This window comes from Arvicanthis niloticus, chromosome 2 (genome assembly GCF_011762505.2).
Source record: "Arvicanthis niloticus isolate mArvNil1 chromosome 2, mArvNil1.pat.X, whole genome shotgun sequence".
NCBI lineage: Eukaryota > Metazoa > Chordata > Mammalia > Rodentia > Muridae > Arvicanthis > Arvicanthis niloticus.
In genome coordinates, this window is record NC_047659.1 from 97025966 (window position 1) to 97044465 (window position 18500).

General features: G+C 43.1%; 2 protein-coding genes across 4 annotated transcripts in view; one reads left to right on the top strand and one right to left on the bottom strand.

Moving 5' to 3' along the window:
• Positions 1-9923, top strand: part of Galk2 (galactokinase 2) — a 106015-nt gene extending 96092 nt beyond the window's left edge. For all 3 annotated transcript variants that reach the window (XM_076929681.1, XM_034495025.2, XM_076929682.1), the window contains exons 9-10: positions 1045-1246; positions 9389-9923. In XM_076929681.1, coding sequence (XP_076785796.1) covers positions 1045-1246; positions 9389-9596 — 410 coding nt within the window. In that variant the 3' untranslated portion in view covers positions 9597-9923. The remainder of the gene's footprint in view (positions 1-1044; positions 1247-9388) is intronic.
• Fam227b (family with sequence similarity 227 member B) overlaps positions 9905-18500 on the bottom strand; it is a 130983-nt gene continuing 122387 nt past the window's right edge. The window contains exons 14-17 of the mRNA XM_076929680.1: positions 16324-16404; positions 14033-14107; positions 12601-12670; positions 9905-10102 (exon numbers count right to left, since the gene is read on the bottom strand). Coding sequence (XP_076785795.1) covers positions 9905-10102; positions 12601-12670; positions 14033-14107; positions 16324-16404 — 424 coding nt within the window. The remainder of the gene's footprint in view (positions 10103-12600; positions 12671-14032; positions 14108-16323; positions 16405-18500) is intronic.

Below are 18500 nucleotides of genomic sequence, written 5' to 3' on the forward strand. Positions count from 1 at the left end.
TTCCTTAGTGACCAAAGGGCATAAATAAGTTTCCCTGTCTCACCTGAGATCCACCACACCAACTCCCACATTTGTCAGAGTGTTTCATAGCCTCAGGAAGGTCTCCATTGCTACCTAGGAATGAGACAAATATGATGCAGCCAATGCAGTGAGATAGGTTTGTGTTGCTGCAGTTGACAGTCATTGAGGGCGTTGCAGAATCAGAGCTGTTCCAAGAGGATACTAAATCTGTGTGTGATGGGTCTCAGTGGTAAGCACCGTTGACATGTGGAGCTTTCTGTAGGCCACCATGCACATACATGTGCATATGTGCACTGCAGTTAGTGCCAGTTATACGCAGGTTAGTGTATTGTCGTTTCCCTCAAGGTTGAGCAGTTTCCTGTGTAGCAGATTGCCCAAGTGTTTGAGTTTTAATAGCCATAATGTTTTTTAAATGAAATTAGTATTTATTTTTTTCAGAAGGTTCTCTGTTACTTGTTATTTGGAGTGTTTATATTTTGACTACAATAAATAGTACTGTAACATATAACTGTATATTAAATGTAAATAAAATTACATACACATGTAAGTACTTGTGCTTATCTATTTCTCTAGAACTATTTGACAGTCCTGCACATGTATATAATGAATTTTCATAATTTTACCTTACGTGTGTGTGTGTGTGTGTGTCTGGGTGTGCTAAGTGAAAGAGGAAATTCAGGAAGAAGTGAAATTGATTTACCAGTGGATTTTTTTTAAATCAATGACAAACTCAGTGAAATAGAGACCTTCTGAAAAACCCAGGTACTGACAGTGAAGACAGAAATGGAAGCCATTAAAATTGTATGTTAGAAGGTTAAGTAGGTGTGGTGGCTGAGATCTGCAGTCCCAGCACTGGGGCACCACTGAAGTAGGAGAATCTTGAATCCGGCTAGCCTGGGCTACATCTCATTCACACACACACACACACACACACACACACACACATGCGCGCGCATATAGTCTTTTCGGTACTGTATAGTCCTGTAACCCTTTCTTATCTCTTTCCCCATGTTTCTCCTTCAGAACTCACCTTCAAGCTCTACCAGCGGGCCAAACACGTGTACAGTGAGGCCGCTCGTGTGCTGCAGTTTAAGCAGGTGTGCGAGGAAGCACCGGACAATGCAGTCCAGCTGCTGGGTGAGCTAATGAACCAGAGCCACCGAAGCTGCCGGGACATGTATGAGTGCAGCTGCCCTGAGCTGGACCGGCTAGTGGACATCTGCCGGTGAGCTGAGAGGGCCACGTGGGAGCCAAAACGTGCCACCAGGGAATGTTGTTTCAATGAACAAAAAGCCACAGTCCCATAATTTAGATGAATCCTTCCTATCTGAGGGACTCCAGTCCCCATGATGTAGAGCCCCCATGTTCTTCCTGCATCTCTGCAGGGTGGTTTGAGACCTGGCTTTCTGGGGCTCAGAAGTTAATCTGACACCAGTTTCATTGCTAGCTGATTAGACCTCTCAGGAAGGCAGCTGTTCTCTGACTTGGGCATTTTACATATTTTAAACCCCCCTAGGAACCTAATGGAGTTCTGTTTAGAAGAGAGTCAAAAGAGGGTCTTGACCTTGAGAGTTCTGCTGAGGGAGGTGGGCTGGAAGAAGCACTTGGAAAGCCCCTCTTGAGTTGCCATATTTATTTTGGGCAATTAAAGGAAATAAAGACCAGAGAAAGGCCAGTTTATAAACTTGGCTATGACAGAAGTGTAAAGAGAGAGCCTCTTTCACAAACTCTCCAGACCTCCCTGTAATTGTGCAACAATGGGAAAATAGAGTCCTTCCCAGGGAGGTCCCATGCTGACCTTGGAGAACTGAAAGGGAAATTGGAGGGGAATCAGATGACCTGTGTTAGCTCACTCTGACGATGACACAGCCCTGCACGCAACTAGCAATGGAAATGTAATTAGCCACTTGGCGCCTGTGGCTTGCCAGGCTCATGCCACACCCAGTCAGAAAGTTTAAACCCAGCAGCTAGAGTGGATCACAAATGGCATGTGGAACCTGCCTGGCCCGGCCAGGAGCTTGCACACAGCGTGGCTGAGGCACTTCCTGTCGACGGCAGCGTTTGCTCACTAATTGCCAAAACCCCTTCTAGAGCTCGTTTTATTTTAAATAAAAAAAGCATCAAGGACCCAGTAAATGAAAGAGACAAAGACTGTTCAGTTTTGAACATAAGAGGAAGTGGAATGATCTATGTAGAAATGAGGAATAAGTTGCCTTGGCTTGGAAGGGGGATGGGAATTTGAATCCTCCCAGAAACAGTATGGCTGGGATCTGCCAGCCTCCTGGAATTTTCCAGTGTACTTTCTTCTCCACAGACGGTCACCAGCAAAAGCTTACATTTCTGTGGGCAAAGAGCTTAGTGATGATTAAAACAATAATTTGATTGCTTGTGATAACTGTTGCAGATGGAAACTGGGAGGAGGGATAGTGACTGCTGGTCTTGAAGGGAGTCTTTAAATGGAGTGCTTTGAGAAGGCATCTCTAAGGAAGTGACACTGGAACAGAACCTGAAGGAACAAGCAAACAGGCTGTTATGTGTGAGGCACAGCAGGGAAGGAAGGAGAGAGACCAGGTGAAACCTGAGAGGTTGTGGATATGACGCTGTACATAGACCCATCAGCTATGGGCAGGATTCACACTGCACGCACCCCGTCTGTCATCTGTGGGCAGGATTCACACTGCACGCACCCCGTCTGTCATCTGTGGGCAGGATTCACACTGCACACACCCCATCTGTCATCTGTGGGCAGGATTCACACTACACACACCCCGTCTGTCATCTGTGGGCAGGATTCTGGCTTCCAGAAGAGAAAGGGGCAATGGATGTGATGGTTGATTCTGTCCTAGATATGGTTGAAGGAAGGTTCTAGACCATTGCAACCATTGCTCTGTGGGAGAAGGAGAGGAAGGAACCAAGAGGACTGCTGGTGTTTTTTGACTGAGAAATGTTTCCTTTTTTCTTTTTCTAAAATTATTATTTTGGGGAGAGGGCAGCCATCTTTTCCAACTCAAGGTCAGTGTTCTCCATAAGCCATAGAGAGTCCCAGTTGTCACTGTGAGACGCTCCTTAGGTCAGGGCCCTGGGAGGACAGCAGCAGGGGTCAGGGCATCACTATTGCTGCCTCCTTCCCTGCCCACGGTCAGCCCAAACCTCACACAGAAGCCAAGGCACTGCCCTTTTGTGGGTGTCTGTGAATCAATAGTGCAGGAAAGAGGTGCTGAAGACATCCAGAGAAAACAGGGATAAGATAAAGAACAAAATCACAAAACAAACAAACAAACAAACAAACACCCAACCAAACCCCTGGGGAAAACAGAGCGGAGAGCTCGGGAGGTCTGAAGAGCCTCCTGGCTTAATTTTAAAATTTGACCTAACTGCGTAAGTGTAATTTCCTTCTGGTTTTCTTTTCTTTTTGACAGGGCCTCATCCTGCGGCTCCTGGCTGGACAGGAGGCCTCTACTGTAGCTCCAGTTGGCCTCCACCTCCCAGTAGTTTTCATGCCTGAGCCTCACAAGCACACACTCAGCCCTTGGGCCTTCTTTTGTGTTTAAGCTGATGTCCCTGATATCATCTCCAGGACACAGAGATGCTGCAAGTCCTGGGAGGGTCCTGAGAATGCCAGGCATGGGCCATGTTGGCAGAGTTCTGTTTTGTTTAATAAAACAGCAGCCCAGACTTCCCTGCTGCAGAGAAGAAAAGGTGTACTGAGGAACTGGGCAGCCTGGGCTGTTGGTTGGCTTGGAAGACCGGATAAGGGAAGTGGAAATGGGTTCAGGGAGTATTGCCAATGACGTTTTTTTGCCACCATCACCTCTGGCTACCTGGTAGCACTTTAAAGTTTCTGTGTGTTTGAGGAAACTTTTTGGCAAGTATTTTTGGCATAAACAGATAGGTAGTTGAGTGTGGGAACAGAGCTTTAGTGGCTATGATATCACCACAGACTCCACACACTGTAGGTTTGTGTGACCTGAGCTAGACCATATTTCCATAGTTGTCCTTAGTAGTTAGTCAGTGAGACAGTAAGAGGACTTTTTTTCCTGCTCATCAAGAGAAAAATCAGTTCAGAACACAAAAGAAGGCCCAAGGGCTGAGTGTGTGCTTGTGAGGCTCAGGAATGAAAACGACTGGGAGGTGGAGGCCAACTGGAGCTATAGAAGAGGCCTCCTGTCCAGCCAGGAGCTGCAGGATGAGGCCCTGTCAAAAAGAAAAGAAAACCAGAAGGAAATTACACTTATGTAGTTAGGTCGATTTTTAAATTAAGTTAATGTTAGAATTTTTATTAGACGAGATGAAATAATAAAGGAAGAAGGCAGTCTTTGCCCAATTATAAAATGTCTATTTTAAATGAACAAACTGTAAATTTAAATTTTAATGTAGAATTTCCTGAGGAACACAGAATAGTTTTTAAGCCAAGTCATGTGGGACAGCTCATTTGTTATTGGTTCCTTGACTGGGAAAAAAAACAAAACAACAAAAAAAAAAAACTAATGCTTTTTGTTTCTGTTTGGCCACTTGTTGAAATTAGAAAGGTTTCCTCCCTGTATTATTGCTGTTATTGCCCAAGATATTAAAGAAGACAAATGTGGGATTCTCAGGATGAGAGTGGGTGCAGACATTCCTTTGCTCCACTCTCCTCAGAAGTCTTCCCTCAGCCCTGATCCCACAGCTGGGCTGCTCAGCCTCCCGAGCCTGTCCTCACCGAGTCAGTCATAGATGTGCGGTCTTCCACTGGGGCACACGCTGACCTCTGTGCCCTGCCGTGGAAGGGGAAAGTTCCGCTCTACCTGTTCTGGAGACTCATTTCTCTTTAGGCAAATGTCTTTTACCTCTAGGGTGTTGTGAGTTACTGACCACTCTCTTAGGCAAGTTATAGCCATCTTGGGGCATTCGCCTGTGATGGCTTGCAACATCATTTTAGTTGGGCTGGTTGACTGTAGCCCCCAGTGGAGGGGATGGGAGGGTCACAAACCCCCACTAAGTATCCAGCCATATCCAACTCTGCCCTGAGTGTGCTTGGTCCCTGGGAGAGGCTAGATGATTATCAAGGCATGGGAAGACTAGAGGGTGGCTTTCCGTGAGGCAAAGGAGAAGCCCTCATCAATGCTGAGGAAAGGCTTTTTAGGTGAAGCCTTTTGGGGAACGCTTGAGCACACACACCTCTGTAAGCAATCCCTTACCTGCTGTATTAAGAAGCCAAATAAACTTATCGATTACCCCTACCAAGTGAACACTGGAGAAACCAAACCTTTTCTTGTTGGGACCTTTGGAAGGGGAGGGGCATGCTGCCTTGTCTCCTCCTGGGAAGGAATTTTAGGGACACTGATATGCTATACAGTCAGTTTGCCCCCAAAAGAACTGCTTCTTAATGGCCTTTGATGCCCCATGTTCTGAAACAAATCTGCCGACATGTTTTCTCATTCCTTCTTTCATCAGTAGCTTTGGAAGACTGCAGTTTCTTGACTCCAAAGCAATCTGAAAAAATGTCTGTAGTCTAACTATAAAAACTTATAGAAATTATGCTGCTTCTAGCATATTTTTCTGAGATAATTTTCTGAGATAATTTTCCTGAGATAATTGCCAGTTTCAAAGCGAAGAAACTAGGACACTGTACATTGTGCATATTTATCCAACATAATATCTGTATATTAATGTCCATCTGCATTCATTACAACCTCCCACAACACTAGAGTGTGCTCATCCTGGGCTGCAGAGATGGATATGAGCTCTGTTTGTATAAAACCTAAGTACTTCTTTAATTTGAAATGCAAGGCATAATCTTCTCCCTTTCAAGTTTGTAGCAGTTGGGTCTTTCTGTCCCCCTACCTACTGCTCTCAACAATGCCTTACACCCCGTTCAGAGCTTTACAGTCAGCCCCATTCACTGAAAACAGGGCATTTGAGTAGACTGTAACAGGCCGGCAGTCAGGTCTGGTTTCCTTCCCAGGCCTTTGCTGTGTGAAGTCCATGCACTGACAATCCTTTTTTATACCGTTCTTCTCCTTATCACAGTGGCCTGTGGGAGATTTCACACGCCACAGGGTTGTTTCTTGCAATGTCCGTGTTTCTGTTCTGACCTGGTGTAGTGAAGGAGATGTATTTTTAAATTTTACTAGTTTCTCAGAACTTCAAATGTAAAACAGTTTATTAAACAGCCTTGGCTTATCTATATTTTCTTCTTGATCGAACACCTTTGTTGGTCTCCCAACTTTAGACTTTACTTGTAGTTTCAGAGACATGCAAAGGGCATTCATTTTAAGAGCCAATGAAAAACATTGCTGTTAAGACTTCTCTGCCTCTCTCTTTCCCTGTTTCTCTTCTTCTCAGTGTGTGTGTGTGTGTGTGTGTGTGTGTGTGTGTGTAGCTGAACAAGGTAGTGTGCTGACTCCTGATATAATTACTTTGGTTTGTGAACAACAATGCTGTTGACTGTGGACGGAAGGTTGTGCATTATAGCATTTCTTTTCTCTTTTTAAATTTTTTATATGGTATATTTTGATCATATTATTTCCTGTCTCCCAGATCTTCTCAAATTCTCCCTTCATCTCTACCCAGTCAACTCCATGGATCCTCACTCTGTTTAAAACAGTGTCAACAACAAAAATTTACAAAAAAGAAAAGATGGAAATCTTGAGCTCTGATGATTTTGGAGCTTGGGGTGATAGAATGGAGCCCCTTCTTTTCAGCATCAAGCAGGGTGGCCATAGGGCAGATGCAGATGCAGATGCAGAAACAGATTAATTTGCACAGAGGTCTCTTCACCTGCTTAGTGTGAACACTAAGTCTGACAGAAGGTTTGGAAAAATGGATCTCTTGCAGCTAGATCAAAAACAGTTCTCTTTTGACCATTTCTTTCTTTTTAAAAATGTTCTGAGACAGGCTCTCACTATGTCTTCCTGTCTGTCCTGGAACAAGTTGGCCTTAAACTCACAGTAATCATCCATCCTATGCCTCCCATGTGTGCCCCACCACTCTACTCAAACTATTCAAGAGAGAAGTGTATGAAAATATCCCAGAAAGGCCCATGGAAGGGAATCAAAGACCTGGTGAATTATACTCACAGAGCATCAAGTGGGCACGCTCTTACCTAGAGCAGACTGTGGCTGGCTTTAAGGATCATTCTGAGATACTTCAAGGAGCCTCCCATTTCTTCTGCCTTCTTCAGCTATGGTAGTGTTTGGTGTGACCTCCTATGGCAAAGTTTCTCCTTTAAATCAACAAACTACAAACAGGCCCTTTTCTAGCTTAGGAAGTAAAGACCATTCAAGAATCTCACAATTAAAGCAGCTTTTCAGCCTGGATGATGGGAGTTTGGGCCAAATTCAGCTAGAAGGCTATAAACTGATATTTGAGGGTCATCAGAAGATTGGTAACCTTTTATAATTGTAAGTACGTTTTTCACATTTAAGAAAAACCTATTTGAATAAAACAAATGGTTCATTCACTGGAGAGCATCACCAAGGGAAAAGTGAGTAGCTAATGTGTAGTAATCCCAACTTCCTGGAGAAGGGTAGTGGTCTATTCATTCTATTGATGTTTTCCAGGAAGTGGAGGGGAAGGAGGGACAAAATTGGGCTAAATTAATTATGAAGTTTTAAATCTATTACTAATTTGGAGTAAATTTCATTAGGAAAAATAATTGGAAATGTTTTTGAATAAATTACATATTTGAAAGAGAACTGAGCCTTTGGTTTTGTTTAAGGCTTTTGCACTAGGTCAGTTCTAAGGTTTGAGACTATGGTTGGTTAACTACAATTTCTGGCTATATGGTAGTTTATAGATGAAATGCTTCCCTCTCAGTGAGCATTTCATTTACAGGCAAAGGTGGGTTTTCTTGTTAGCTTAATCCCAGAAAGTTCAGGGAAGATGGTATACACGGTTAGGATCACCATTTATTTTGTGGGAAGGTTTGCATAATTTTTCATTAGTCATTATGCAATCCAACCAACCAACCAATTTAGAGTTTACTAATAGGTTCTGTGCTAATACACTTATGCAGAATAAGCCTAGGTTGTCAGTTCTAAGGGACTGGTTCTTTTTCTTTCTCTCACTGTGGTGTTAGGTATTGAACCCAGATCTCATACATGCTAGGCAAACTTTCTACCACTGAGCTGCATGCCCCGCCCTTAGCCCTCATCTGGTGTCAGTGTGTAAGAATGGATAAGCTTTATGAATACAACTGAGAGTGAGCTGGAGGCAGCTCTGTCAGTAAAGTGCTTGCTATGCAGTCATGGGACCTGGGTTGGTATTCTCAGCACCCACAGAAAAAGCCAGTTAGAAGCAACCAACACCTGTTCTCTTAACAATGTTGAAGTGAAGGCAGAAGACTCTCTGGGGCTTGTTGGCCAGCTGTCCTTGAAGAATCAGTGAGCTTCGTGTTTAGTGAGAGACCCTGCCTTCAGAAATGAAGTGGAGATCAGTGGAAGGAGGTACCTTCCTCTGATCTGTTGACCTCTGGCCTCTACCTGTCCATGTGCATACCTGCACATGTGCACATACAGGAATGTGTACACATGCATAACTTTCCTCTCATCAATAAACAGAATGCAGTTGAAAGAGCTATCAGGATTTCCAGTGTCTAATGCTGTAACAATGATTTTGATTTACCCTCTTTAAAGGTGACCTTCTGATTCCCTGTGTCACTATGTCCACTGTCCATCTTCTTCTTACTTCCAGTCCTGATTGACTGGAGCCTTGCTATACAACTTTCAAGTGGTTAATGTATGGCTATTTGAGATCAAGCCTACAGTGGGTGGTTCTAGGTCTGTAAAGTAGGCACTGTTGATGTAGTTATTTGCCTTCAGTAGCAATGAGTAACTTCAGATATCACCAAAAAGGTTCTCAGTCCTGAGTGCTGGAAAACAACTTGTCAATTATATTCAATTTAGATTTTTTTTTGTGTGTGGTGTCTACACATGTGTGAGAGTACACATCCATGTATGTGTACATGTGTGTAGAGACCAAAGGTTGTCTTTATCTGTAGCTCTCCATCTTATATATTTTTAAAATTATATTTCCCCACCTTACATTTTGAGATAGAGTCTTTACTGAACAGAGAGCTCATAATTCTGCTAGACTGGCTGACGACTGAGATTCTGGGACATGCCTGTCTCTAGTTCTTCTCACCAGTGCTGGGGTTGCAGATCTGGGCTACAGTGTCCAACTTTTATGTGTCTGCTTGAGTGGAAGACACTACTTTCTGAGCTATCTCCTGAGACCCCAATATATATTTTTTAAAGCTTGAAATTCCTGAATACCCCCACCCCAATATTCTCTTCACAGGACCTGGGAAGAGGGTGTGTTCTGTATCAAGTAAGTTGCTATTATTTTTGCTTATTGATGATAATGCTTTGTTTTCTCATTGTTTTAGGAAGTTTGGGGCCAAAGGCTCACGACTTACTGGAGCAGGATGGGGAGGCTGCGCTGTGTCCCTAGTGCCTGCTGACGTGCTCTCCAGCTTTCTTGCAAGCGTGCACGAAGCTTATTACCAGAGGAGCGCGTCCCGCCTGGCTCGGGAGAAGCAGAGCTTGTTTGCCACCAGGCCTGGAGGCGGGGCCTTGGTTTTCCTTGAGGCCTAAACAATGTTCAACATCCCAGAAAAACTATTTCGGGCATTCGAGAGCTGGCGGGACTTTCTGTGCCACAGTAAATCAGTTCCTTTTCTATTTTGTGTTGTGAGGTACGGTTGCTATTATCAAGATGCATTTCCAAAGAAACGGTGAAAGCTAGGCTTCATAATGACTATTTTTCCTCCTTACATGTATTTTTATGAATCAGAGCCAAGGATATGCTTAGATAGATCTTTGAAGTATGATTAAGATTTATTGATGTGAAGATTTTAAAGATGAACAGCAAAATGTACTTTTAATTGAACACTCCACTCCAATTAAACTGATACAGCTGAATTGTGTATTGTTCTTGAATGGTGGTCACTGCTGGCTTCCCTTAGCCCTCTTCCATTATAGTTGAAGTCTTCTGATATGGTAGGTAATGACAACGATGAATGTGGAGACTGTGGCAACTGTGGCGACTCTGATGGTGATATTGATCCTCCATATTCCTCCTTGAGTTTAGCCTCAACACGCTAGGAACAAAGTGCAGGGTTAAGGGTTTGCAGATATTAGACACACACAGTATACTTGAATGTCAGATTTCTACATCTCTGAAGATGCTGAAGATCACTTTGGGAGGAGGAGCCAAAAGATAGATTTCAGAAGACAATTTGAATCGACTTTCTTCCCACTAGCACTACCACATGTCCAATGCCATTCCACCCTGACAGCCCCACCCATACCTCACATCCCTCTTGTGACTGCCTGGCAAGGCTTGTTTGTGTACCTTAGTCCCCTGTAGGCAGATATGCAGTATACAGGTTTGGGTGAATAATCAGAAGCCTAAAGTGTGAACTGAGAGCGATGGAGTAAGGGCACAAGTGTCTGGTCATGTGGTGACAGGCCAATGGCAGACTTCCAGAAGCCCTTTCCAAGTTGCATGGCAGGATAGGGAGATGAAAGAGGGTTTTGCTAAAAGACTCAGGTGACAGAGATAGCTAGTATTGTGGTTGGAATCACCACGGCTTTTGTTTCTTATGACTGTGTTGGCCTATTAAGAGGCATTCAGAGGCTAAGTTTCTTCATCTGCCTGTTTCCAAAAGACATAGGCACACAATAGTATTTCTTAAAGGACAAGTCACTGGGAACCCACAATCCATCCTAAAACTAACTCCTGACACATTTCCTTCTAAATACCTGAGCAACCTTGAATCAAATTTGTTAAAAATTTTTTTTTGATTTTTCTTAAGCACAGTAATCTAAGATCTGAATTTATTTAAGTTTATGATCCTGCATATTTTTTAATGGCCTGTATTCCCCACAACTAATTTGTGGTTGGTTTAGAATTCTTCGAAAAAAAAAAAAGAAGAAGAAGAACCAAACTTAGATCATGTGTCACTGCTCCGTTAGTCCATTTGATAATTTTCACCATGAAATTCCTTCATAGGAAGATGATGAAAATGTTCAGTAATTCTAAATATTCAGTGTGCACACCTCCATGGGGACTCAGCCTTTCTGGATGTTCACTGTGCTCACCTCCATGAGGCCACAGTCATTCCAAGTGTTCAGTATGTATGCCTCTCTAGAGAACCCAGTCTTTCTAGGTGTTTTGTCTTTGGTGAGGTACAGACTACTGAAACTATTCTACTCTACTTTGGCTCCCTGTTTGTTAAGATTGTTTCAAACCTGCCTTGAGGACCTGGTGTTCTAGAAGTTGTGAGACATACCCAGATCTTCTGAGAAGAGTAGGGATGGGACCAAGGGCATCGCTTCATAAATAAATGGACTTGGGAAGGATGGCTAGACTCTGAAAGCTAGCAAGCAGGCAGTGCAGACCAGCAAAGCTGAGTATAGCTTGTGGAAGGCTGTGCAGGGTTTGCTTTAAAATGCATTGAGGAATCCTGTCAGCTGCAATGGCTGGACCAGGCAGCATTCAGATCAGGAAAACAGGCCACATCTGGTCTGCAAATGTATTGTTTGGCTCATTAACACTTGAAAATGTGGGCTCTAAATCTGGAGATTTTGTACAAGAGTCTGAATTACTGATGGAAGCCTGAGAGAAGACTGATTCCTGCTGGTAACAATGAAGGAGGGTGAGGAACAGCTGTAGTGTCGCCTGGTAAAGGCACTCCCTCTGCAAAATGCACTACTGCTGCTGTTACCTGTGAGAAGAGCTCATGGCACTATTCAGTAGTAGGAAATACTTAAAAAAATAGGAATAAGGAATAATGCCTTAAAAAAAAAAAAAAAGGACAATGATCCTATGTGTCTAAAAGAAACACTCGAGTATTTTATGACTTTCCAGCACCTTTCTGTACAAGAATCTTACTCGTCTCATTTTTTTGGTATTAGACTGGTACCCAGTGGGATTGCTCGGGAGTCTGGACTGCAGAGGGAAAACCTTTCATGCTAGATCTCTCTATCCTTGGTCTCAGGCAGTGTAGCCTGCTAGTTTCCTGCATGCTGGTGTCTTTCCCCTCCCCCTTTTGGACAGCATGGTCCTTCAGATTTAACAGGGCTGCTCAAAAGGCTTGGAAAAGCAGAAAAAATCCAGGGGAAATGGGCAGGAACTCTCTCCACCCCTCCTTCCTTCTCAAATCTGAGCTCTGTTTGGAGTCTTGTCACAGTCTTCATTGTGTTTGGGTGAGCTGAGGGTGAGAGATGTTCTTTTCATATAGCCAATGCTATCATATAATGTAGCTTTTGTGAATTATTAATAAAAAAAATACAACTTTAAGCACCAATAATTTCCTCTAGCTTCTAATCCAATTGCACTTGATGGGGTCTTAGTGGCAGAAATGGTCTCAGGGACTATTTAGAAGCAAGGCACAAGGACAGAGAGCATGAGCTCATGGCTGGACTTGAGAGTGGATGATGTCCGCTCTGCAGTGGACAGTCGATAATAAGAATGTATCCTTTCTGCTACTGCAGCTTGGGTGTGACCATGCGTTGCTTATGAAACATTGTAAGGTCTGGAGGTGAGAAGCAGGGGAGAGAACTCTCAAGTATTTCCAGGAAGGAGGAAACCTACTTGCTTATGTAGAAAATTCTCAAAATCATTTTTGACTTCTTGGAGATTTTTGGAAGCCTTTGCTTGGAGCCTAATGGAATAAAGAAAAACATTTAGGGAAACAAACTGTTCATATGCATCTCCTAGTCAGTATTGGCAAAGACTGAACATGTGTTAATGCACCTACCTCATTACAATTGTAGCAAGCAGGGATAATTTTTCTTCTCTTTTTAATCAATGAGGAAACAGGCTCAGATAGGCAAAGTTACTGCCACCACCTCATACACAAGGCTAAAAAGCAGATGTCTTTAATTCAGCCATTTTCTTGAAGCCTTTGTTCCTACCACCTTGCTACTCTTATTTTAGCAGAAGACTGTCTCCTTCAGTTAGACATGTCATATAGCCTCACCCTAACTGCCTCCACTTATCAGATCTTGTGAGGGCTTTACACAGTGGCACAGGGCAAGGAGAGAAGCAGATGGCCCAGGCTCATTTGTGCAAGGGTAGGCACTAGGCTGTGGTCCTTGAGGAGGATACTACAGGGTCTTCCAGGGTTTTGGTTTGCAACTACTCAATGGAGAAACACTTGTTTTTCTTTTCTTTTTTCTTTCCTTTCTCCCTTTCTTTCCTTCCTTCCTTCTTTCTTTCCTTCCTTCCTTCTTTTCTTTCTTTCTTTCTTTCTTTTAAGGTAATAGACATTCTTTGGCAACTGGGAATCCAGACCATTTACAGGAGAGACTGGCCAAGTTTCAGTCTCTTGAAGGGGCTCAAAGGGCTGCAGTGTCTGTTGGAGGACCTCAGCCCACCTCAACACTCTGTACACTCTCATTCTATACCCCAATTTATAAAACAAATTAAAGCAGTCAAATTATCCCTGCTCCATTGGGGAAAGGTGTTTCTGTGTGTATAAGAAGCAGCGGGGACAGAGGTGACACAAGGCTGCAGTCCCAGAGTAGCCAGCAGAGGGACTGATTTCTAGTCTTTCCCAGAAAGGGCATAGTTATAGGCTAAGTCCTATGGTTGAAGTAAAAATAGATAATCACAATTAATTTAGCAATTAATTAAGCACTTAATTAAGTTGGCAGGAAGGTGATTGTTTTTTAACACAGGAGTGGGTGTGTTGTTCTAGATCAACCTGTGGGTAGGTTTGCACATCAGTCAGTTAAGACATTGGAAAACACAAATATTTATAGATTCATAACAGTAAAAAAATTACAGTATGAAGTAGCAATGAAGATAATTTTATGGGTGGGGTTACCACCATGAGGAACTGTATTAAAGGGTCACAGCACTAGGAAGGCTGTGAGCCACTGTCCTGAGGAACTGCTAAGTAGGATATAACTCTTTGTAGATACAAAATATATATGTGCACAACAAATCCATCGTGGGTTTCTGTGAATTTGTTTGCCAATTCAAAGTGATTTAAGCACTACAGAGCCGATGGGAAACGCACCGGTCAAGCTCCCTGTCGATTTCTTCCTGTTGCTCTTTCAGGAACTTGATATCTTCTTTGATTCTTTGCTTTACTCTGTAAAATATAAAGAAAACCTATAAACCTTTGGAGTTAATATTTAAAAATAAAGCAGTCAGTCCTATGTGGAGAAGAATACATCAATACGCCCTTTGTTCCCCTCAGCACATCAGCTCTGAGAAAACACTTTTCAGTCCCTTTTAGAAGTATGTGCCTGTGGTGCTGCCAGGCACCTGGTCTGACCTGAGATCACTCAGTGCTTCTATCAGGCCTCGCTAGCATTTCCCCACTATGCATAGATGCTTTGCACTGGTGGGGACCCACAGGGAGAGGAGCACAGACTGTCTTACATCCTGGGTAGGACCTCTCTGGCTGCCCCCTCATTCCCTGTCTCCAAGCAGCATTGCATTCCCAGAGCTGGCGCTGGTCCTTCCTTCCCCCAAGGCTTTAGACAGTTACCTTGACACAATGAGGTGGATCATGCCAGATTTTTTCTTGTAAAAATTCATGGGCATTCTTGCATAGCCTGTTCCTAACTCTGTAGCACATAAAAGTGTCATGACTGCCCACGAGCAAGCACTTAGCTCAAGCACAAGCAGAAAATGTTCTCTGAGAAAACACTTTTCAAGAGTCCACCCTGTCTCAGTCTCTTCTGTACCACTCCAGCTGCCACCCCAGTTCTAAACACTATGTCCACAGAGCACAACCTTCCTGCTTTCCAAAGTTCATCTTTGCAAGTGGTGATGCTCTAGTCTATTGCTGATATAGGACATCTGGTTGTCCTTCATTGGGGCGAACCCCACAGCAAGGCCTCCTACCCTCTCTAGTTCCTAATACTGGTCAGGCTCCATGCTTAACTACATGGACAGTTGACATAGGAGAAGAACCTGGGAATGTATAAGATGTTAAACAGCAAACGCTCCTCCTCAGTAGAAATCAAGCCCAGGCAATTTCTGCTGTTTCTTCTGGTTATTAAACACATCAAAGCCTGGTTTTCAACCTCTTCATAGTTGTCAACCCTACTTCCTTCCATCTTGGGACCATTAATTGGGTTATTTTTGCTTTTTTTTTTTTTTTTTTTTTTGTCCCTGGCCTTAATAGGCTGACTAACCTTGTGAAACACCAGATAGATAATTTGGTAGCAAAACTTATTCAGATACATTATCATAAGTTAGCTATAGAGGACCACGAGATTCAAGATGAGGTTGTTAGTCTATCCCGGGTGTTTCCAAATTCCATCTCCACCCAACCTAAAAGAGGGGACTTCCACCCCTAGACCAAGCAGAGAGGGGCCACCCAGAACCCCCTCTGACTGGTGATCTGAATTCTTGCTTAGGCTGTGAGTCTAAGCACTGCAAGGGAATATAAATAAAAGTTAAAAATATCTTTCTGGGTTTCCTGAGGGACAAGCCTGACTGCATACGGGTTGATGTCAAAAATATCCCCTCTCCAGGAAAAAGACATTGGGATGGGTGTGGCCCTCATGCCTCACTGGACAATAACAGGAGGACCGGAGCCATTACAAGGTCCCCTTTAATTACTGGAGGTCAGGCCTCTGTCCCTGCCTTGGCAAGATTAGAATCACCATGGCCCTTCTATACTTGGAGAAGGGAGGAGATGTCAGGGGCAGCCCGGCTTATACACTGAAGGCCTAAAATCAGAATCAGCCATTAGCCTAAAATCAGCAATAGGCCTGACATACATGCCTGCTAACACAAAGTCTTTGGTCTCTGTGGAAAAACACTGAAACAAATGGCTATAAGCTATTGTAAATAGGCAGCTTCTGTGGAAATTTACCAGCCTGAGTAGTCGTAGACCTTGTAAATAGGCAGCCTTGGTGGATAGTACCAAGTTAGATAAGGACAAGTGAATCATAGGCAGAGTTATAGTGACCTGTCCCCTAAACCTTCACCCAACTGTTACCCTGTTCTGAAAGATATCTGTACTCCCCCTGAACACCTATGCTCCTATGTCATCCCCTTCCCCACATCCTGCCTTTTTGTGTTTATAACCCCTGTGTTAAAAAGTAAAAATTACAATTTGATTTAAAAAAAAGTAGTGAATAAAATAAATGAAATAATAGTGAATAAAATAAAAATATAATTATATACAAAAAAGGAAGTGTTTATAAAGCTTAGGAAATGCAGTCCTACTCTGCTTGTGTGACTATAAAATGGTTCACACTTAGGAAAATTGGAGCGGTTCTGAGAAATAAAACAAGTTACTAAAAAAAAAAAAAAGCATATCAAAGCCATAATGCTGCTCAAACTTACCTCTTAAAATCCCTTTTGTTATCTGCAAATTTTCTTTTGGCGTCTTTGATGATGTCACAGTATGTTGGAGCAGGTGGTGTGCTGGACTTACAGTTAAGGAATGGTTTTCAGGTAGGGATATTTAGGAGAAGTAAATGGGACCTGTCTCAGGGAAATCATGGGGACCATCAAGGCCTGGCTTTCCTTTCTTGAGGCCCAAGTGTAAATGTGAATGCCATGTCTATTATAGAGAAAGCTGACAGAAACACCACTTTTCAGATTGCTTCAAGCTTGTTTCCCAAGGCACTATAATTTAATAGTTTTGTAAGCCCTGTGTGTGTGTGTGTGTGTGTGTGTGTGTGTGTGTGTGTGTGTGTTTTCTAACCAGAGTTTGTGAAAGTTTTAGTAAACATTGATATTCTACCCCAGGTTTTGTGACTTTGCTTGGGTATTCACTTTGCAATCTATCAAGGACTTCTAAGTCTCCTCTGGGAGACTTAGAGGGTAACTACCCATCACATAGGCACTCAGTTAACCTGGCTTCTGCCAATGCACAGTGGAAAGATGGGAGGCAGAGGAAACATGACATAGAGGTTTCTGAAGAAATTTGAAAAACAAAACTGCTATGGGTGCATTTGGAAACTATGACATAACGAGAGCATCTGTGCTGTCCTGTGTGCTGTGGTGCTGTTCACAATGACATACAGAAATTACCTGAGGGTTTGACAGCAGACAAACAGGAACAGAAACTGCAGTGTAGATACATACAATGGGATATCTGCTGCCCCAAAAGAGTCTCACCATTTGTCACAAGACAGATAAGCCTAAAAGATATTATGCTAAGAGAAGTCTCTGTGTGTATTGTGGGGTAAGCTTGATAATGGGTGATGGTTTGAGGCCAGGAGTCCTAGCTGATGCCAACCCTTAAACCTTTCCCTATCCAGTCAGTGCCTAACTAGAAGGTTAACAGTGCCCATAAGCACATTATATTAGTTTATCAAGCTAGCCTGTTTATGAGTTACATGCCAGACATGGTAGCAAGCTAGAGTAAGTGAAGGAACTTTCAAGATACCATGTGTAAGATAGAGGGAGGTTAAGGGGTCAGCAGAGGTTGGGCTTGGAGTGGGGAATGAAAGCAAAGAACTTTTGTTGGCTTTTCCAGGGTGAACATGGAGGATGTGAGAGAGTACTCCTGCCTGGTGGGTCCCAGCAGGACTACTCCAGTGACATCCCTTAGGTCCTTGGAGGTCTAGCCTCCTTCCCTGCCCATAGTTAGGACAGCCTCTGGCCTTGAAGACTTGGGCTTTAAACTACTCCTGGCCCAGTAGTTGGCATTAGATCAGCATGTCTAAGCTTAGACACAGGCCCAACTTAAGCCAGTGTTTTGTCACCCAGGGCAAATCTTTCACTTAATAGAGATAACTTACTGAATGTAGTTGCTGAGGGCTGGGACACCATCTGTGCTTGGCAGAGGCCATCCTAATGGCCTTTTTGCTGGCAAGACTTCATTTGTAGACTGGAACCTCAGTTCCAGTGTGCTGCCAAGGGCAATCCATTTCTCCAGGAGAGAGCCATTGCATTGCATTGCATGTTCAGATCTGTTACTGAGGGCCAGGCTCATCTGCTTGGGTTTTCTGGTCTTGGTTGGCCACTCTGCTAATAATGTGCAGTCAGAAACATACCATTGTCTTTAGGCTAATGATGTCTTGAGATCTGATGACCCTGTACAAGCCACTTTCTCTTCAGGCTCAAGTGAAGTCGCCAAATGTGTCTACTAGCAATAGCTTATTCATGATATGAGTCAAATGAAGAAGATACCATTTCAAAAGAAAATCACCCCAGGTTGTGTCTAGGTCACTTCTAAATACTAGATTTGATATTTCATCCTTCAGTTATATTTTCTATTATTTTATGAATAGTCAACATTAAAAGTTCAGCAGTTCTCAAAGCTTAAAATGAAGCGATGCACAGCTCACCTTAGAGCAGAGGAAACTTAAGTCTTATATAAAACCTATTCATGTGGATAAATATTTCATTCAACAAACTTTAAAGTATATATACTTGAGTTTTCTGGTACACACCTGTCATCTGAGCATGTGGGAGGCTGAGGTCATTAGTTCCAGGCCAGCCTGGGTTACATAGCAAGACTTTGCCTCAAAACCACAAAATATTAATGTACAGATACAATAGAAAAACAA